The sequence below is a fragment of the Triturus cristatus genome, chromosome 7 (assembly GCF_964204655.1).
Source record: "Triturus cristatus chromosome 7, aTriCri1.1, whole genome shotgun sequence".
Classification (NCBI taxonomy): domain Eukaryota; kingdom Metazoa; phylum Chordata; class Amphibia; order Caudata; family Salamandridae; genus Triturus; species Triturus cristatus.
Window position 1 is genome coordinate 437,838,919 of NC_140590.1, and position 22,726 is coordinate 437,861,644.

The 22,726-nt window shown below is 43.7% G+C and overlaps 1 protein-coding gene across 10 annotated transcripts in view; it reads right to left on the reverse strand.

The window, feature by feature from the left end:
- Positions 1-22,726, reverse strand: part of MYOCD (myocardin) — a 170,141-nt gene that overhangs the window by 89,081 nt on the left and 58,334 nt on the right. For 7 of the 10 annotated variants that reach the window (XM_085616765.1, XM_085616771.1, XM_085616770.1 and 4 more), the window contains exon 2: positions 21,140-21,205. The exons of the other annotated variants lie outside the window; for them this stretch is intronic. In XM_085616765.1, coding sequence (XP_085472891.1) covers positions 21,140-21,205 — 66 coding nt within the window. The remainder of the gene's footprint in view (positions 1-21,139; positions 21,206-22,726) is intronic. 10 annotated transcript variants of the gene reach the window in all.

Below are 22,726 nucleotides of genomic sequence, written 5' to 3' on the forward strand. Positions count from 1 at the left end.
GCAGTCGTGGTGGTGGGGTGCCGTCATGGCAGGACATCCGCACTGCACGACGAGTGCGGGCTCCCGTCATGAGTGCAGAGGCCCTTAGTCAATTGGCCCCTCAGTGTGCGGTGTGTCATGAGGTGAGCAGGAATTGAGGTGTACCATAGTGAGTGGTGCTCTGACAAGCAAGCCGGGGTACATTGGCCATGATGCAATCACAGAAAGGGGAAAGGCGCCCGATGCACACCTCAGATGCAGGTGTCTAACTCCATCTACTGCAATCCACAGTCTGGGGGCACAATGAAAGCAGAAGGTGTGAAAAAAAAACATTTCACCCCTGGAATCCCATACTCTGTCATCAGTTAGGTAAGGAACCTCTTGAGTTTCTTCTCTGCTTTAGCCTGTGGGGGTAACAAAATGCCCATCTGATCCTGGGGGTGACGTGTGGGCTTGCCCAGTTCCCACGCTATCCCAGGTGACTTACCCCAGCTCACTTGTTTATGCTGGGAGTATTACTTAGCTTCAGCAGGGCACAGAGTGCTTGAGTGCTACCCCGGGCAGGTATCGTCCCTGAAGGCTGTCCCTGTGGTCTGAGGATTATCACAATCTGCAAGGAGGGTTGGGGGAAGGGTGCCTTCTGCCTTGGGGGCCACTTATCACCCTTCAGGTTGCTTCAGCTTCTTGGCTGTTAGCTCAGGGTCCCAGATAGGGTACGTGGCTTCACCATTCCTAAACCTAAAATGAAGCCATCCATAGTGGTGGTTGAGATGGCTGTCCAGATTTGGGAGATTTCCAACTGCACTCCCCCTTACACTCCCATAACTTTGTTTTTTACTGGTCCTTGATGCTTAAAATCCTACTTTCAGCCTCACATCATTGTTTTGGACTCGGCCCGTCTTATGCTTTAGTGATTTCCATTCCTAGAAATGCTTTCCCTACTAGAATACTACTCCCAATTCTGCATTATTCCGAGCAGCAGGGTTTTTCCTTTTGACTATGGCAAGCATTTAACCATAACCATTTGCCCATCCCTTTACCCATTTCTGTTTATGATACCTTTGCTGTACTTTTCAAACTCTGAACAAGGGACACAAAGCCATTCCTACTCAGCTTGGATTTCTCCATGAGACAACCTCAAACAAGCAGTGACAAGCATGGATCGCACAGACCCTCCCTCCCCGCCCCTCAGTACCATTGATGGGTTGTAGGGTGCTTCTGCCACGGTTTTCCTTGTATTGTCATTCTCTTGCAAAGGCACAGTTGTGCAGAATGCAATCAACTAAACAAAACAAATGTTCAGCGTGTCTCAACCTCTGAGATACCACAATACGTGGTTTTAGAAATTGTTCAAGCTACTTTTGCCAGAGTATGTTCATTTCTGCACTCGTGACGGACTGATTTCTAAAGCCACTCTTATACAAACTTGTCTTTTTTAAAGTAGAGTCAAAAAAGCGGCCATCCCTTTCCACTAAACTGGTAACCCGGAACCTTACCTCCACAGCTCCACTGGGTCAAAAAAGTATAGTTTTGTAACCTATCTAGAAGTCCTACTTGGGCTGGCTCATATCCTGCTATGGGCAGATTGGGGGTTTCTGAAGTTTTTCAAACCCTAAACTTCTAGGTCCTGCTGCCAGAGACTTGATAAGGCTTTTTTTTTTAATGACAAATGTTAATGTATGCTCCGGACCAATGCCCTTCACAGGGCACAAGTCCTAAAAAAAGAAGTGGGGAGACGCTGACATCACAACAGGAAGTGATGTCACAAAAGGTGGCTTGCACCATCAGACTCATTGCCTCCCCTCGCTCACCCCTTAGATGCGATTGCATCAGAGAAGCCAGCCTGGGAGCAGCGTTCTGAATGAGCTCCGGTCTCGCCCTAGAGAGGCCAAAGAGTGAATGTGTGGCTCCATTTGCTCCAGTTATTGAGCTCCCGGTAAAATAAGTGGGGGGACGCCGTCCACCCACGTGGTACCCCGACTCGAGCCCTGGCCCTTCAGTTGTCCTCTTTGGCAAGTTATTAGACCCTATACCCCAGATATCAGTTGGAGTTTTATCCAATCTATGCAGACAATACTCAGCACAGATTAGATGAAACCATGTCTGGGTACTCTACATTTTCCTTTAGATTTCACCCAATAAGGAGCATGGTTTGAAAGCTTTCTCAATTGACCATGTGATAACCACTCACACCAAAGTACGGTTCATTTTATGTTTTTTTTGTTGGTGTGAACTCGATCTTCTATTCCAGTTTTACACCCTTTACATTTTAAATCCTACTAAAAGGGTTGCCACCGCTTACAGAAGCTAGATGTGGCATAAGTCTGATGTGCAGTTATTAGTTTCATTAGAGGGTCATTACTTATTAGAAAAATATATTCTTAACCAGTGCCTGCCTCGACCTTATGATCACAATTGTACATTTGCACTTTGTCCTTCTAGCGATTAGTTCCTATGATAGCTTAAAGAGGATTCGATTTTTCTTAGTCATATAATGTGTGATTTTATGTTGCTCATATCAAATTTTAATTGTGGTCCTTTTCATTTATTGTTAGAATGATTTTATGAAATCTTTTTATGATGTACTGTTATGGTATTAATGCAGAATAAAGTTCGTTTGATCATGATGTCCAGTGCTTACTTAAAGCCTTTGGAAGCCGTGGCACTTACTTTTGAGGACGGACAGTTATTTTTCTGCATCAGATATTTACAGAATGCAAAAGAAGGTAAAACACACAGATCAGAAAGAGGAAGAAGAGAAAGAGGGCAAAACTGTGGCATAGGGAGAAAGCAGAAACTTGTAAGAGTGTGATAAGGAGGCAGGGATTGTCTGGTGGTGGAAGCAAGAGGCATGAGGTGGATTTAAGACTACCAGCCTTGGTATTCATCGCACTGACAGTTAATGGCACAGGTCTGTGGACTTCTGAGCAGAGCTTCGGCCCGGCACTCTTTTACAAACTAAGCACCGTTTGTGAGCATGGGGTGGCTGCTTCAAACTCCATGGGCTGTGTGCATGTTCTTCACTCAGAAGAGGTGGTCGTGGGGTTCCCAGCACAACATAGAGGATTTCTGGACCTTGAGAAAGTAAGTCTTCCAAAACCTTGCACTTTGTTAAAGGCCTTGCCTCAGCTGCATGCATAGCCGCAGGATGGCCACACTGGTCATTAACCGCTGGTAATAACCTCTTTACTGCCTGGAGCTGCCTCGGTGGTACTCTCTCATTCAGATGGTTGCCGCCTATCGGATTCCACAGCTCTTAGTCCAGCGACTAGACTTACAACGAGCAAAGTGCGGCAGAGCTGGCCCTGCGCGAGAGCTTTGCACAGGTAATCACTAACGAATGCGGCGGTAGCAGCGCTATCTGCTTCAACAGATACTTGAATCCGACACGGAATCGCCCCGAGGGACACTGAAAGGATTTGGACCCCCTCCTTGCTACACATCCATCTTTAACGAAGAACATCTGCAAATCTGTTTTCAACTAGGAGCCCTTCTGCCAAAATAAGACTTCATTATATTCCAGTAGCAAACTGCTCCCAGGATCATGTGTAGGTGGGACTTAGAAACACACCAACGACTAAAGTTACAAATTTCAGACACGCACTATCGCGTGCCACTGACACTAATTTTTCTCAGTGCATTTAATAGCCATGGACCACAAGTTGTAAGCATTTTCTAAACTTCATCGATTAATTTAAATAGAATAATATCAGATTTAAAAGACAAGCAGCCACATTTCAGAGTGTTTTTTTGAGTGTGCAAGGATGGAAGACTGTGGTACCACAAGTTCGCATTATGACTTTTTAAACTGTTAGTATTTCACCCAACATGATGCTGACTAAGGTAAAAAAAAAAAAAAAAAAAAAATAGGTATAAAAAAAGACTCAGCATCACAGTGGTATACTTTCCCCCCAACTTGCAGCTGCAGGTCGCGTTGAGTCGTTTATCTTTGTTATTGGCAGAGTTCCCCTCTGTCTCCTTTCACCACTGCTGCAGGTTCCATGGTGAGAGGGACATTTTTGAGGGGGTCAAGGAGGGTCCCACAGACTTTCTGGAACAATCTGAAGAAGGTGCTGACATATATTGCACCCTCCAGTGTGAGGTGAAATTACCGCCATGATGGATACAGAACAATGCAGAGTCGGCACATTCCACTTCCAGCTTTTAAGGGGGAGGGTCTGACGGCAGGGGCTCCGCTGCCTTTTGGCTAGGTTTGCGCAATACAAATACCACATATAGGTTTAATGGTGGCGGACGCAGTCTTTCACTGAAACTACACCACAAGGAGGCCCTCAGGAAGAATTGCTAAAAACGTATAAAAATAATTGGATGGAATCCATTAAAGTGGGTTTAACTAGTTGAAGAGGCTGGAACACTGTTTTTCTCCTTGTAAAACAAGCTTAGAATAAATGTATCATTTTGGAGGTCAGTAATCCAGCGACTTTGCACCATTTAAAATGTCTTCAATATGCCTCCAGAGGTAGAAATTACACCTACGTTTACAAACTGATTTATCACTGCATTCTGTCAGGAAAATTAGACCCAGGTACACTGTCACAACCCACCAAGCTAAGCTCAGACCTAAGAGTCATGGAGGACGGCTCCTGAGAGCATCATCGGCTCTGTTCTGTTGAGTATATAAAGACTCAACTGAATTACTGACCATTCACAAAGACATGAAATTGCTCTGCTAAGAGAATGATTTGGCTCCCAAAATGGGGTAGTTTGACACCCACCCCCAGAAGGACCTAGGTGGTGGAGAGAGGCGCTAGCCTTCCTGGCTTAACGCCTCTTTCGACCACTTCTGAAACACAAGGCAGAACCATATTTACAAGAATGTGGTGCAGCCTTGCATTTCCCCAAGTGATGGCGCTAATTTAGCAACTTAGCGCCAACGCAGGTTGCACCATAGTCAAGGGTGTATGCGTGCAGGGGAGGATTGTTTATGGGTAGGAAGATGCCCCTTCCTGCACATAAACAATCCTGAAATGCCATTCTGTCACTTTCATGTGTGCTGCTTCATGCAGCACACATGAAAATAACAAAATGACATTCCTTTTTGAAAGATTGTTTATGTACAGGAAGGTACACCTTCCTGTACATAAACAAACCATGGCACAAGGCAGCACACATGGAAAAAGCAAAAAAGAGGACAAATAATGCATTTCTCTTCGTTACACCAACTTTAAGACCAGGATCTACCTGGTCTTAATTTTTGCGCTGCCTCCTATGTACGTCACCCTTGTACACAGGGGGTAGCGTAAAAAAGAATGGGTGGTGCGGTGGAATTCCCACTGCAACACCCACTGCCCACGCTTTTCACGCTAACCATAGCGTGAAAGGGGGCCTTATGTACAAGGCAGCGTTAAGCCACGTTAAGTGGCTTAACGCTGCTCTGTGAGTAAGGCGCAGACCCTATTGCCACCACAACGTTGGTAAAAGTGACGTTGTGGTGGTGATAGGGGCTTGTACTTTTGCCCCCTAGTTCTTTCATCCATTTAGATTACCAGATTCAGGCTGCAAGCAAAATTCAGTCAGACCCATCATGCACAGTTCCTTTTTTGGGAGGATGTCTCCTTAGCATTGGTTGTCAGACATTTATGAGCGGAAATCCAAAATTGTAATCAACAACAACGTGGTTCAACTTGCATCTCAGCCCCTGGCCACTAACACCTTCGCACCCTTTACTTGTAAATAGGACACAGTACATCCATCATTTCGAAGGCCCTTGCCAAGGGTGGGTGGAGAGTCCCAACTTTGCCCGACGCCTACTAGGAAGCCTGAACCAATCCATCCAGCAGCAGAGACGATTTCCTGCTGCACAATGGCTTGTGGGAGGGCCATTTAGCAGCAGGGAATAGACCCTGAGCAGCAGGGAATAGACAGTGAGGCTGCAACGCTCTCCAGAGTCACAAGATGAAGAGTCTTGGAATGTGAGAGTGCGTTGGGGTTCCTAGAAGGGTACGATGCAGGAGACAGGGCACAGCAAAGAAAGAGATTGTGCAGGAGTGGAAGCTGGGGGTGAGGGGGTGCAGAGGTTGGACAGAGGAGCAGGTTACACAGATGCGGATGGACTTAAGAATTTGCCAAAGACTCATGGGACAGGAGATGGGAACTACTCTTAAGCAATGCCTGTCCAATAACTGCCCCTCACTATCCTTTATAGCTGCATGTAAAAGATCCCACTGCGGCAAATGGTAGTAAAACTGCCTTTTTTAAACCACAAGATTTTCACAGCACTGAACTTTCAAAGATTAAAAAGGCAAAGTCGTAAGTCAGATAGCAATTGTGCACCCCCCTGCACATATAGAGTGCTCATGTGCCACCAGGCAACAGATGTCTGTTTCTGCATGAATCATAACTAAATAAATACACAAGGAAATTGGTTGTCATTTTCCGGCTCATTTTGTGTCTTGTCCTCCATTCAATTTTTAGGAGATGAGAAAATCCACATATCACCCAAAATACCAGCAATACCTTAGTAGGTTAGAATTCTTTAAACTCTAGACTATCCTGAAAGTTAACTATCTTTACTCAAGATGCTGTTGTGACATAATTTACCTTCTGATCATCACTCAGCAAGACCCATCCTACAGCCAACGAAGGTAACCAGATGTCAAACCTTGAGTGACAGCCACAGAAATATTGCGATAGTTAAATAAAATAGTACAATGTCACTCGCATCGATTCTAAGTGATATTTGTCAACAACCTAATATTAGCATTTAGTACGCCTATGCGACTCACCTGGAGCCGTAGATGTTAGAACCTTGGGACACAATCTACATTTTCACACATCTCTTCTTCCTAGTCTCCAGGTAAAATGCACTTTGAGGTTTTATAACAGTGGTGATGTTCTCCAGAATGATGTAATGGTAAGAGGCATGCAATCAAATGTGTGCTTGTAACCCTACTTGCCAAACAGTGGGATTCATTGAGCTGTAAATTGTGTTCAATTTCACAGACGTTTTGTTTATGCTCCATACTTGTTGGGTGAATACAAGAAGCAGAACCGAGCAGAAATTTGACAGCTCTTCATCTCAACCAGATTTCGTGAGTTCGTGAATATTTGATCGGGGATCCTGAATAGTTGACAGAGCCATCCAGGTTTTCGCTATTAATCTATTTTGAGCCTTTGCCTTGGAATATAGAGGCAAATGATTTAGTGCATCTGAGTGAAAATGTCCATGCTCACAGCTTTTGCACATTCCCTGATTTGGGGGTAAACCCCTTTGTAAAAGAATGCAGAGGAGGTCTAATGTTGTGTGGAAAGGATCTAGCTCACGATATAAACTTTACTGAGTATATAGGTTTACTGTAGGCAACTAGCTATAATCTTTAGATAGAAAGTTGTTATCTAGTACTACATCAGAAATGGATTCCACTAAATTTTGTGAGTGTACAAAAGCACAAATCCAAACTAAGTTACTTACTTTCAAGCCACTTTATTTCATAGAAAAAATGTATGCTTAAATTTACTGCATTTGATGCAACAAATTATACACAGCTGTGCATTAATTCATGCCTTGAATGACCTAACCAATAACCTCCAAAATTCTATGGTGCTTTTTCCCCTGAAACCTACCCTAGAGGCATATCATTACAAAACATAAGAAATAAAATAACTACACATATATTATGGCACATATAGCAAATGGACTGAAGCATGTGTGACTCAGTGTCAGAAGCCGGAGACCCCAAACTAAACAATTTGTATTCTGTGCACATCAACAAAATGCAGAAATAAGGACACATAAAATAAATAGTCAAATGAGGAACTATTTTCTTTAATTCACAAATAAAAAAATAACATTGAAATTTAAATTTTAAAGCGCAGGTTAGAGCTGTTCAAGATTGGGTTTTAATTACAAATGACACATCGATATACAACATTGTAGCATATCACTTTGTCCTTTGTGCTCCTACTACATCCTCTCTGTCCGAGCATACCAGTGCTTCAATTGAGACCACCAAACTGCCAAACTATTGTTTTTCTATAGTTGCACTGTTCCCAAGAATAAAGGCAAGGATACTAACTTAATTTTTAGCCTTCAATTTGAGATTCCTTCACATTTGCAGTGTGTTGAAAATGTAAAAGTTCCCATTTCGGTTTGTTATGTGTATATGCTTTTCTAAACAGTTCGGGATCCCTGAGTAGATGTCACAGACCAACTGGGGCCCACGGACCTCAGGTAAAGAATGACTGCACTAAGGCGCACCACAAGAGAGGTCTCAGCTGCAAGAAGGCCATTCCCATTGACTCTGGAAATTGACCAGATCCCAGATAGAAATCTCCACCAAAACTACATTTTTGAAAAATACCTCCACCGCTTTAGTACTCCCATAGCTCTGGAGGTCTTTTCGAACTTTCATTACTAAACTAAGGGGGCTCATGTTCTATTGTGTGATAACACTGTGAAAACAATGAAAGGGGTGTCTAAAAGGTTTAAAAACTTCAGCCCACAAGGAAAAGGATTCCAAGCGTGCCACTGGAGGCATCTGAAGATGTCAGAAGCGCTATGGGTGTGCTCTTAAGCACAAGCAACAAAAAAACCAACAGGATTCAATACAGGAAATTCTGCTAGGATACCCTAGAGTTTACATTAGAGGACAAACCAGGTTAAGCAATTTATCAATTTGTATTAAAATTGCTCCATCGTGTGTTAAAAAGGATCACTCGGCTTGACTCTTAATGTACTTTAAAGGTGAACGGAACATAATTATCCAGAGAAAAACTCAATTTGCTTCCCCGTGCTAACAGGACAGATTCACAAAGGCCAATAGCTTAAAAGATCTCACATTTAAGGATAGTACTCAGAGATTATTTATTTTTCCTATATCAATCAATCAGTCACTTGTAAAGCGCACTACATACCCGCGAGGGTCTCAAGGCGCTGGGGGGGGGGGGCGCTACTGATCGAACAGTCAGGTCTTGAGTGTCCTCCTGAAGGTCAGCAGGTCTTGGGTCTGTCGTAGGCTCAGTGGGAGGGTGTTCCATGTCTTGGCGGCGACGTGGGAAAAGGATCTCCCGCCGGTGGTTGTTCTTCAGATGAGCGGGACGGTGGCTAGTGAGAGGTCGGCGGAGCATAGCTGGCAGTTGGGGATGTAAAAGGAGAGTCGTCTGTTGAGGTAGGCTGGGCCGGTCTTGTGGAGTGCCTTGTGTGCGTGGATGAGGAGCTTGAAGGATATCCTCTTGTTGACGGGGATCCAGTGCAGGTTTCTCAGGTGGGGGGTGATGTGGCCGTGGCGTGGTACATCGAGGATCAGTCGTGCCAAGGTGTTTTGGATGTGTTGTAGTCATTTGATGAGCTTGGTCGGGGCTCCCGCGTAGAGTCTGGGTGACTGTCTTTCTTGTATCTGTCAGGATCCATCTGTAGATCTTGCAGAGCATGTGGAGGATGTTGAAGCAGGAGGAAGAGACGGCGTTGATGATTCCCAGGTTGCGTGCGTGGTCGGTGGGTGTCGGGGCTGCCCCTAGTGCCGTCGGTCACCAGGAGTCATCTCAGGTTGAAGGGTTGGAGCCGAGGATGAGGACCTCCGTCTTCTCCGAGTTCAGCTTCAGACAGCTGATCTTCATCTAGTCGGCGACTGCCTTCATTCCTTCGTGGAGGTTGGCTTTGGCGGTGATGGGGTCCTTGGTGAGGGAGAGGATCAGTTGAGTGTCGTCGGCGTAGGAGATTATGTTGAGGTCGTGCTGTCGGGCGATGTGTGCGAGCGGGGCCATGTAAATGTTGAACAGTGTTGGGCTGAGGGAGGATCCCTGGGGCACGCCGCAGATGATCTCGGAGGCTTCGGATCGAAATGGGGGGAGCCGGACGCTCTTGGTTCTGCCGGAGAGGAAGGAGGTGGTCCATTCCAGAGCCTTGTCTCGGATCCCTGTGGCGTGGAGGCGTGCGCATAATGTGCGGTGGCAGATGGTGTCGAAGGCGGCGGAGAGGTCTAGGAGGATGAGTGCTGCGGTCTCACCATTGTCCAGCAGGGTCCTGATGTCGTCGGTGGCGGCAATGAGGGCGGTGTCAGTGCTGTGGTTGCTGTGGAACCCTGACTGGGAAGGGTCCAGGATTCTGTTTTCTTCGAGGTATCCGGTTAGCTGTCTGTTGATGATCTTCTCGATGACCTTGGGCGGGAACGGGAGCATAGAGATGGGCCTGCAGTTCTTGAGGTCTCTTGGCTCTGCCTGGGGTTTTTGGAGTAGGACGTTGATCTCGGCGTGTTTCCAGCTCTCTGGGAAGGTCACGGTCTCGAGGGAGAGGTTGATGACATTGCGCAGGTGGGTTGTGATGGAGCTGCTTGCTTTGTTGAAGACGTGGTGCGGGAATGGGAGTGGATTGTGCTCATGGTCTTGATGGTGTCATCGATGCTCACGCTGGCCCAGGCTAGCATGGGGTCGTGGTCGATAATGTGTGGAGACTCTGTTGTGTTGCTGTCTGTTCGGGCTGTCTGGGTGTTGAAGCTGTCGTGGATGTCTGCTATCTTGCGGTGGAAGAAAGTGGCGAGGGAGTCGCACAGGGCTTGCGACGGCAGGATGTCGTTGGTGTTGGAGCTGGGGTTGGAGAGTTCCTTCACGATGTTGAAGAGCTCCTTGCTATCATGTGCGTTGTTGTCGAGGCGGTCTTTGAAGTAGGTCCTCTTGGTAGACCTGATGAGGTGGTTGTGGTTGCAGATGGCCTCCTTGTGTGCTGCGTGGCTGTCCGGTGTCTGTTCACTGTGCAATTTCTTCTCTAGTTTCCGGAAAGCTTGCTTGGAGGCTAGGAGTTCTGGGGTGAACCAGCTGGCCCTCTTGCTGGTGTCTCTGTGGGGGGATTTTCTTCAGCGGGGCGAGGGTGTTGTCGCAGTCCTCGATCCAGTGTCTGAGGCTGTGGGCAGCGTCGTAGGTGTTGGAGGGTACGGTGGGTGGGCTGAGAGCGAAGTTTGCATGTAGTTGATCTTCGGTGATTTTGCTCCAGTAGCGGCGGGGGATATGTTGGGTGCGGTGGTGTGTGGTGGGTTTCTGGAAGGTGGAGTGGATGCAGCGGTGGTCGGTCCAGAGGAGTTTGGTGGTGTGGTTGAAGGAGACGTGCAGGCTTGAAGAGATGACTCAAGTTTGCAAATACGACATACCACATCCATCCTGACCAGGGGTTGATGCTACAGAGAAGCTGCTCTCAGAATGTAAGAGAGCTATTTAAGATTATTTTCTGTATACACGCATACACATTACCTTCATGCACTGTGATGTTTCTTTGACGTTCCTCTGTCATATTAATGTTGATTTCTAAATTACAGTCTTAATGGATCTGAGCTTCCCTCCCTTCTCCTATTTCTAGGCCTCCTCTAGTGACTTCTTGCAGATTGGACACATTCATATTTCAGATCTGCCTGTGGTAGTCTTGATTAATATTTAGCTTTTTTCCAATTTGTGTCAATTGCACACAGTGAGGCAGAGTTACTAACAATTTTCAAGTCACAACAGTGATGTTAACCAGGGTCAACTGTTGATATGGGATTTACTTTTCAGGACAAAACTTTATTTGTACTCTTAAAGTAGCCCTAAAGAAACGCAAAGTAGTGCTCTGTGCTGCTTTGTGGTGCACTGTGCTAAAGGAGTCGTACCATGAGTGGTACATGGGCGTTCCCATCAGTGGCAGCTCCTCTCCTAAGGCAGAGGAGCGTCGCCCCACTGCTTTGCAGCAGTCAAAGTAAGGAAAAATAAAATACTAATAACATGAGGTTATCATTTTATTTTTTCCTGCTGTGGCCGCTTTGTGGGTGAATCGAGGCTGCTATGATGGCAGAGGAGCAGGAGGAGAAGTGCTCGCACACTGTAAGTGTGCATGAGTATTTGACCGGCCATATGGGGACGGCCAAACAGTCATGCACACTTTGCATGTTCTCCACCCAGGTTGTATTACAGCCTGGGTGGAGAACATGCCCAGGCTCCCACTGCCTGTCTGAGCGCTGAAGCACGGCACTCAGACCAATAACAACGCTGCATTGCACCGTTTGATTGGCTTAGGGGAGCCTGGGTGCTTCCTGTTCCGGTCCGACGCGAAGGAGAGACGGAGGAGAGATGCAGCAATATGATACGTTTTTTCCCTTTTTTTACACCCTCTTACCCTCCCTACCCCGCCTCGCTACCCACGATCTCTGCCAGCCGCCACTGGTTTCCATACAACAACCATGGGGTTAGATGCAAAGGTCTATCTACTAATATGTGTAGACAAGGCTTTGTGCTTAAAATTAATGCCTTTTTGAGACTATCGTCAACTTGAAGAAATTAAGGGGCAGATTTACAATTCCTGGCGCATCCCTGCAAATCAGCAGGGATGCGCCAGTAAACTTGTGACACGCATCACAATCCTTGCGCCACCACGGATGTGCCGCATTTACAATGCGACGCATCATGGCGCAAGGAAATGCAGATGCGTGTCGCATCTGCTGTCCTAACGTTGGCGCAGTGCTGGAGTTGTGTCGCGGGCGCGACGCAACTTCAGCACTGTGCCTACCCGGCCTATCTTGCACATGGTGCGTCACACCTTACGCCCGCTTCAAGCAGGCGCAAGGTTTTGACGCAGCGGGGTTGGAAAAGTGCCTGAGTGAAATCTTGTAGATTTCACTCAGGCACTTTTCCGAGGCGTTCCTGCCCCAGAACGCCCGCCCCTGCGCCGGAACGCCCACATGAAACCTGACGCAGGTTTCATGTGGCGCAGGGCTTTACAACGTGACGCATCTCCTTAGATGTGTCACGTTGTAAATCCCCTGCAGCATGGCGCTAGCTTTACACCGTCGCTGCATCACAGAAATGATGCAACGGCAGTGCAAAAGTGGCACACGGGGCTTGTAAATCTGCCCCAAAATGTTTACCCCAACTTGCATATGTGCTGCACAGCACATACATAAGAAGAAAAAGTATTAAAACTATTTATAGGCATGGTATTTTGGGATCACTGACATAATATCGACTACAAAAATATAGACTTACAAAAATATCGATGCAAAAATATAGAATACCAAAATATCGAAGTCCTATCTCCAAACAGGAAATTACAAAAATATCGAATCCAAAATATCGTTGTAAATAATATAGTTAGTCAAAATATCGAATTTTTTAAATCTTTTAAAAGTAATGTTAAATTAATGAAATAATACATATAATTAACTGACACATACTTAAAAATACTTAAATAACAGTAAACTTAATGAATAATTAAAGTAAGTAAAAAAAAAAAATTAATACATATATCTTAACGTAATATTAATTAAAAATATTCAATATTTTCTGTGTAGGATAGCGGGCGCGTAAAATTTACTATTACCACTCCAGTAAGTGCAATAGTAGGGAAAGCGTTTTATAGCGGGAGGGTAAAAATTACTATTCCCACTCCAGAGAGTGCAATAATAGGGAAAACATTGGATAGCGTAGGGGTAATAATTACTATTCCCACTCCAGAGAGTGCAACAGTAGGGAAAGCGTTGGATAGCGGGAGGGTAAAAATTACTATTCCCACTCCAGAGAGTGCAACAGTAGGGAAAGCGTTGGATAGCGGGAGGGTAACATTTACTATTCCCACTCCAGTGAGTGCAACAGTAGGGAAAGCGTTGGATAGCATAGGGGTAAAAATTACTATTCCCACTCCAGAGAGTGCAACAGTAGGGAAAGCGTTGGATAGCGGGAGGGTAACATTTACTATTCCCACTCCAGTGAGTGCAACAGTAGGAAAAGCGTTGGATAGCGTAGGGGTAAAAATTACTATTCCCACTCCAGAGAGTGCAACAGTAGGGAAAGCGTTGGATAGCGGGAGTGTCAAATTTACTATTCCCACTCCAGTGACTGCAACAGTAGGGAAAGCGTTGGATAGCGGTAGGGTAAAAATTACTATTCCCACTCCAGAGAGTGCAACAGTAGGGAAAGCATTGGATAGCATAGGGGTAAAAATTACTATTCCCACTCCAGAGAGTGCAACAGTAGGGAAAGCGTTGGATAGGGGGAGGGTCAAATTTACTATTCCCACTCCAGTGACTGCAACAGTAGGGAAAGCGTTGGATAGCGGTAGGGTAAAAATTACTATTCCCACTCCAGAGAGTGCAACAGTAGGGAAAGCGTTGGATAGCGTAGGGGTAAAAATGACTATTCCCACTCCAGAGAGTGCAACAGTAGGGAAAGGGTTGGATAGCGGGAGGGTCAAATTTACTATTCCCACTCCAGTGAGTGCAACACTAGAGAAAGCGTTGGATAGCGGTAGGGTAAAAATTAATATTCCCACTCCAGAGAATGCAACAGTAGGGAAAGTGTTGGATAGCGGGAGGGTAAAAATTAATATTCACACTCCAGAGAGTGCAATAATAGGGAAAGTATTGGACAGCGTAGGGGTAAAAATTACTATTCCCACTCAAGTAAGTGCAATAGTAGAGAAAATATTAAATGTATTTTTTTTTTAATTAATTAATTATTAATACAAAAACAAGTATTACAATTAATTACCAATCACACAAGAATTGATTATTTATAAATACCAATAAATTTTTGTTTAATTAATTAACTATTAATAATTAATTAACAAACAATTGTTTTTCAATAACAAACATTAATAAATGCAAATAATACCAATTAATAATTAATTTATAATATATTAATTAAGGATATACACAAATAATTTAAATAATTATTTTTTTCCAATTATATTACTTCCCACCATATTCCCCTATAAACACAATACCCGCTACAAATATTAATTGAATACAATTAACATAATTATCAATTAAACTATTAATACTAATTAATTACCAATTAATACTAATTATTTACCAATTAATAATTCAACAACCAATTAATTTGCAATACCAATTAATAATTAACTAATAACAATTAAATTACTTCCCACCCTATTCCCCTATAAACCCACAACCCGCTGCAGAAGTAAAACGCAAAATTAAATTAAAGATATATTAATTAACAATATACACAAATAAATTAAATAATTATTTATTTACAATTATATTACTTGCCACCATATTCCCCTATAAACACACTGCCCGCTACAACTATTAAATGAATACAATTAACATAATTATCAATTAAACAATTAATACAAATTAATTACCAATTAATACTAATTATTTACCAATTCATAATTCATCAACAACCAATTAATTTTCAATACCAATTAATAATTAACTAATAACAATTAAATTACTTCCCACCCTATTCCCCTATAAACCCACAACCCGCTACAGAAGTAAAACGCAAAATTAAATTAAAAATAATTAATAATTCCTATAAATTATTATTTAATAATCTATAATTAAATTACTTCCCACCCTATTCCCCTATAAACCCACAACCCGCTACAGAAGTAAAACGCAAAATTAAATTAAAAATAATTAATAATTCCTATAAATTATTATTTAATGTACTATAATTAAATTACTTCCCACCCTACTCCCCTATAAACCCACAACCCGCTACGGAATTAAATTACAAAAAAATAAAAAACCATAAAATTCATTAATTTAAAAATATTCTAACATACATTCCAATATTAATACATACTTTTAACACATATACTAACACTTAAAACACTATAAAAAATTCGATATTTTTAACAACTATATTATGACTGTCGATATTACTTACTTCTATATTATTACAATCGATATTTCTTACCTGTTTTTCGATATTCTTCACCACTATATTTTTGCAAGTCGATATTCTGTCCATTCGATATTAAAAACTCGATATTCTGGCTACTCGATATTTTTTTTCGATATTATGTCTAGTTACCGGTATTTTGTAATGGAAGGGTACTCTTTCAGCACAAAATATTGGCTAGAAATCACACAGAGCCCCTTCCACTGTGGTGCTTACAGGCGGAAGTGTGCCAGCAGTCATCGGAGGGAGAGAAAACAGCATCATATCTGAGTAGATATTGCTCTGTTCTGCTCAGTCCCTTTCATGCGACACAACACTGCACAGAGTGAAAAGTTAGCAAATTGGGCCCAGAATTTGTAGTATGTAGGCAGCGTCATTGTGTCAGCAGTCCTCTCCTTTCGTGAGTAGCACAGATGTAATGTCTCAGGTGCTGGGCTCAAAGTTCCAGATTGTCCCGCTCTAATGATTTGCACCGAGACATTATTCACAACTGCCTCTTACTGAAGGTTATACCTCTTCAGACTTAAAAATCACTTCCTGCAGTCTATTTACATCATTTTACTGTCTACATGAAAAGCCAGATGTTCAGAAGTTTTGAGTCACATCATTCAGCAAGCAATATTCAACGAAACCAAGGACTGCTGGTCGACCACAGAAACTGCAAGTACATTCTTTCAATCGGACATTGCTGCTTGAGCAGTCGTCTTTCGTCCTGCCCCTTCCCCTTCCTTCGTTAATCTTAACTTCAGGGGCACATCCAAGCAAAATAAAATAGTTTTCTTGTAGATATCAACACAAAATAGAAAAATGTTTAGTGTATGCTGTGTCTGTGTCCATATAATGAAGACTGACTAATGTATAAAGAATGTGCTTGTTTACCAGACACATCGGCTTGTAAGTAAGTGTTTACAAACTGTGTACACATCCACACCCTGAAATTCCAACATCACTTCCTCTGTGATCTCAGAGATACTTCTAAACTGCATCGTTCATTGAACTTCGGTGGAACCAGGATTGATGTCAGCCATAGACTATCTGATGCCTCACACCGGACTGTGCAGAACTAAAAGCTGATAGTTCCTTTCTGAATATCCAACTTTACTGCAAAAACGTACAAGCACATGAATACTCCAAAGGTATGTGTGCATGCACTTCTGCACACAAACACAGTCTCACACAGACACAACCCTCGACTGTGGCTCTACTGGCACTTCTAATGAATCGATACAACGCTTGAAAATCACAACGCTCTAGTACTGCCATTTCCGTGTGCTGTATTACCGCAACATTATGAGTTGTCCCATTAAAGTGGGGGATTGCTGCAGAAATATGTATTTCCATACCATTGTCAATATAGAGTTCCAATATTTAAAGGCAATTTTCCAAAGACATTTTCCACCAGGTTTGATATGCTGAAATATGTCTGATTCTTGTTTCCGTCCAAAACTTTAACACAAAGAAACTCAGAAAGAGGGCATAAATGTTCATTACTTTCTGGATGAAATGAATAATCAATCATTTTTCTTCTCCAGTTTTATATAGCGCAAACTTGACTACAAGGTATCAGAGCGCTTTACCTGAGCACCAGTTAACAGTTACACAAGGACACATTCATTTTTGTTAGGCACGTGAGATTAAGGGATTTGCCCAGATCACAGGATCTTGTGAGTCATTGCAGAGACTCGAACCCAGTTCCCCAGATTTTAAATAGACCGCCCTAGCCATGAGGCTACATCCTCTCCCCTTCGTTATACAGAATTGGACAGTTTGCCCAAAGAAATCACTCAGACCGAACATGAAGACACAAAAACATATGGATAAGCATGCACATATGCATGTGGACCTAAATGTACGCATACACCTCTAATCGTATAACTCGTCTGCTGTGAACAGATTGCCAATGTTTGACAATATTTCCCCAAGAAAGGTATTCTGTTTGAATTTGACATCATGTTTCTACTGCCCTTAATCTGGGGGGACCAGAACCAATCCCACAACAATCATACAACCCAAAGATCCTTCCTATCACAAACCCCATGCCAGGCAGCACACTGCCAACCCACACCAATTTCACATTTTTCCAGCTAGAAGAATGTAGGTCTGTTCATCAATATTCTAACAGAATACTGCAGTTATGTGGACGCAGAATTCACACAAAGGAGCACTCTGTCAGTGTAGTGTGGAAATGGATATCTGTTAATTCGATCTTTTCTTAAGAGTGATGTAGCTGTTAGACCACCATGTAAGAAGATCTTGGAAGTCTTACTCAGTAACTTCAGACATTAAAGAGAACATGTGGAGGTGTGTGGCTGATACTGACTCTAGGCAGACTAAGACTCTAAGAGGTGGAGCCGGAGATTGTTCCCCTTCCAAGGTGACTTGCCTAGTAACAGATGACATGGCTGTTTTAAGGGTTAATATGAGATAATAGAGGATATGGCTGTTTCAAGAGATGTTTTAATGTGACATATCCTTCAATAAATGTAAATATCATCTCTTGACTACAATGCCATCCTCATGAACAAAGACACTATTTCTAAAAAAAAGAGTTCTCCTGTAGTAGCTTTACAGGTTTACAAAGCAACATCTTTCTCAGTTTTGAAACATTTGAACAAATGAAGCTATGATCACCCCGTCCTTCTCAGATAGCTTTCTCTTGCAGACAGCATTGTACAATACTGCATAGGGCGGCCTTTGGGTCATCACTTGCTCCTGATTGGTTGGCTTTCCAGTACATTCCAGGCCCTACTCCTGATTACATAGCTTTCCTCCCTATACGTGTGTTTGTTCATCCAGTGAAGCATTTAGGTTACAACCTCACTTTTGACTGGTTCAACGTATCCTTCAACTACTGGCATCAGGAACTTATTTTTTGTATTTTTTAACTGTTTATTGTTTAGTCCTGCTCACATCCCTCGATTTTGTCTATGCCTCCTTCTCACCCATTCCCCTCAGTGCACACCCCAATCTCTCTTTACCAGCCCCATAGTCATCCTCTGTTCCATCACACTGCTCTGGAATTCCCTGGCAGGGGCGGCTGCTGTCAATCAGAGGTGGGGGGTAGAGGAGGGGGCAGAAAAGAAAAAAAAAAGAAAGTTAGCTTTCCTGCCGGTCGCCATGATCCTCTCCTCCCACGCTGCGCTGCGCCACTGCTCCCGTCCCGATGACACTACATTTTCCATAGGGACAGGCTCCCAAACCCCACCCAATCCCAGTGCTCCAGCCAGCATGAGAGAAAGGCTAGGATTGGACAGAGCTGGCCCGTTTTGCGCTCCAGCAGGATCTTGGAGCCTGTGCCCCTGAGCACTAGGACATCTCCAAGGGAACAGCATGGAGATATCCAAGTGTGCATGTGGGTTTGGCCGGCCGTGGACGGCTGGCCAAACCCACTTGTGCACTTTTAGTGCCTGCCTACCACCACTCCCCTTGCTGTTTTACGCTGCTCCCAAGCCCCGCCCCTCATGTGGCGGGCTGGAAGTAAAAATAAAATGTGTATGAAATAGTTTCATTGTTATTTTATTTTTCTTCTTACTGCTGCGTTTTAGCAGTGGGGTGACGCTCCTCCGCCATAGCAGAGGAGCCGCGCTTGTTTCCTGCTAACTCTTCACCTGACATCGAGCACTGTAGCGGTTCAGTATCTCTCTCTATCTCCTTCCCTTCTGTCAGATCACTACTACTGGCATGGTCAATGCTTCTAAAACTGAGCTGGCAACTGGAAAGCCGACAGCGGACTTCCTCTGTCTCAAAAGTGTGTTTTTGACACTTCCAAAATAACCTTCTCGTGTGTGTAGATGCAACATGGTGGCCATTTGAATGTTATTTTTATATTTCCAAGATAGTAGTCATGTTGAGTCTATACACAACACGCCTGTTGTTTTGGAACTGCAGAAAATATTGTTCCTAGAAGACCAGATGCTCTTTTCTATGCGTTCAAGATGCCCACTATGTTGCATCTCCATGCAATGTGACGGCCAATTGGAAGCATAGAAAAGAAAATTCCAAAATGGATGGTCACTGTTTTTCCGGTACTGGCTCAATTTTAGAAGCATTGGTATAGCTAATAGCATGGGGTGACCAGAATTTTAAAGCAAAAAAACGGGACATTTCAAAAAAATAGAAGGACCACACTTTTACTTCAACCCAGTGCACAGAATGGCAGTGCTCCTTAGCAGAAAATTACAGAAAAGACAGTAAGAAAATACATAAAATACCATTTTTAAAGCCAGTTGCATGCCTGTTAATTAAATTGCTTTCCTAGAACAGCTGCTAACCATCCCTGCTTTGCGAAACATAAAAAAATACCTCCCACCCTTTCCAGTCGACCCTCTAAAAAAAACAGCATATTTTCCTGAGATCTGCCAGGACAGGTGTCGGAAAACCGGGACTGTCCGGACAAATCCGGGACACCTGGTCACCGTATAATAGGAGCAAGCTGAAAGAATGTGCAGAGTGAGACCGATTGGCTTTGCCAATGCTTGTTAGAAAAAAGGTTGATACAAACTATAATATCCTACCTGCCTTTCCCCGCGGTGACGCTGTTGAAGGACTTATCTATTAGGTCCTTCTGAGTCCAATAGCTTTCTTCTCTCTTTCCCCCCAAAGCTCCCCCTCTCTGGTTCGTGAATAGACTCTGTGGTCAACCTGCTCTTCTTGCAAGTGTTCCTACAGCCCCGCCTCCTCTGTGCCACGGCAGTGCTCTCCACGAGGCGCTCTTGTGCGGATTCATATCTACTCTGCACCACTGTACTAAGAGCATTAAACGAAAACACATGACATAAGACATATTAAAAAACATGTGAGATAGCACAGTAACGAGACTGCACCAATGCACTGGGGGGGGGGGGGGGGCACTGTGAGAAGAGAACGTTCAGAGTCTGAGAAGGAAAACAAGAGGAGAGGGCGGCACAAAGGTGTGAATGAGAAAGCACTACCATAGATTGTTGAGGGCGAGACACTCACATAGAGGTGTGGTAGGAACAGATGTATGCATCTATGCCGGAACAATGACATCAACTTGTGCAGAGGGCAGAATATGTTAAAATACTTAAATAAAAATCAAGGTGAAATCGATTAAATGGGACTTGAAGTGTCACAATACAGCTCAAAACTTCAGCTGACATAATCAAGCAGCTAACATCCTACAATGCCTTCCATTGGGGATTGCTAGAGATGCGGGACTGGCTAAAGAGATTTGTGTTTTCTCTCTACACCGGATGGTCCCTTTAAGGGTTAAGTATTTCTAGGGAAAGGAAAGGGCAGGTTCAGTTGGGTGTGGAAGTACATCCTGGAGCTTTAAAGCACAGATTTAAAGCAGGCATGTACAAAGGATGATCAGTGGGGACTCCCCAATGAAGACTGGCTCTACCGCACCCCACATGGCTACAGGACCCATATTAATAGGTACACAGTGCTTCAGGGAATACTTCACAGTTCAAGGTGAGCTAAGAGCTCGTCCCAGGGTAATGATCCATCGCTGCTACCAGTGGGATTCAAATTTCGATCGAAAGGGAAGGGGATTCAGTTGGGTACTCACGAGGCATGATGCCCTGGTGCGCCAGTTGCTCTTGGGTTCTTCTCTGCTGAAGCCGCAACTGCAAAACTGTTAGAAGAAAAATGTCAGGAAACACACCTTTTCCTTGATGCACTTGCCGCTTCCACCGCACGGCCCATCCCTGAGACCTTTAGGGCAGGTGAGGAAAGATCTGCCGCACAGTCCCTGGGCAGGAGCCAGCTGTCGGCAGGCACCTCGGCTCTCAGGAAGGAAGGGGTCAGGTTATGACGAGCGGTTAGAGAGGTCCCTACAGTCATGGTTATGATTAATAGTAATTTTAGTACGCGTTATTGATCCATGCAGGAAGACAAATCAAAAGTTAAAACCACCACATTCCAGGGATGAAACACAAGAGAAAAGTTGTGATTCTGATGGTAATATTATGTGTTACAATGGCACAGCCTGGTTCAGAAATGGATAGCTCTCTACTAGCAAAACTCATTAAAAAGGGAAATTGACGTAACTAGCCTATGTGGGGAAAATTTGCCTTTGTTTTTTTTTCTGTTGGATGATGGAGCAGTTTTTAACTTCAGTGCTTGCTCCAGCCACCTGTTTTCCACTCAGCTCACTCTTCCTCCCGGATACCTCTATGGTGCACCAGGCATCTTGTGCCTGCCCCTGAGCGTGAAGGATAACAGGGAGAAAATAAGAGAGGGATGAGCAAGTCACAGAAGGAAGCCCGTGAGAAAGTCATGCCGCAGAAGGACTATGCCGTCTCGCATACATATGTTATTTGTGTTTTGATTCACACAGCATCAGATGATATATCGACTCAAGGTTCTTTGAGGTCGCTTTCAAAAGAGAAATGCTACTCAATAGGGAGGCACTAATAGCATATAGAGTGAGTAGTAAGAGGCACTGCACCAGTTTCAAATACAAATTCAAAACATATGAAATCAATATAAGCTGATATAACTAGTGGGTGCCAAGCATTGAGGAAGAGCAGCTACACCAATGGTCTCCAAGTGGGAGCTGACAAGTTCAAACACCTAATCTGACAAGTGCTGGCAAACCAGAGCTTAATGGTACAACTGTTCTTAAGTAAGAGCCAATGATAGTGATGACCCCATGGCTACGTCAGCGCTTGAAAAAACACATATCAGGTGCATTGTACTGCCTTTCAACCTTCATTTTGGTGAGATTCTCCACCAATGTACACAACATATTAGCATTGCATATAGTGCCTCGTAAGGAATTCCATCTGATTATGCCACGGTATACTATATCCATTTAAGCGCATGCCACTGTGTATAAGTAGGACACCCAAAAATGCATTTCAAAAGCAAGCAGTCATTATGATTATATACATGTCCTGGTAAAGCCCGTTTGCATCAAATTGTACAATATTTTAGGTACATTTTCAAACAAATGTGCTTTACTTAGATACAATTACTTCATAGATGCAATCATACTGATTGTTTGCTTTTGAAAAATCCTCTTAAAAAATACACAGAAACCGCAACAAACTTGCCATCTTTAATGAACATTTGTTGGTCAAATTTAAGATAAAGGAGGGTCGAAAAAATACAAAAAAATTGTTACCAGAGGATATTATTGCTCACGAGTGTC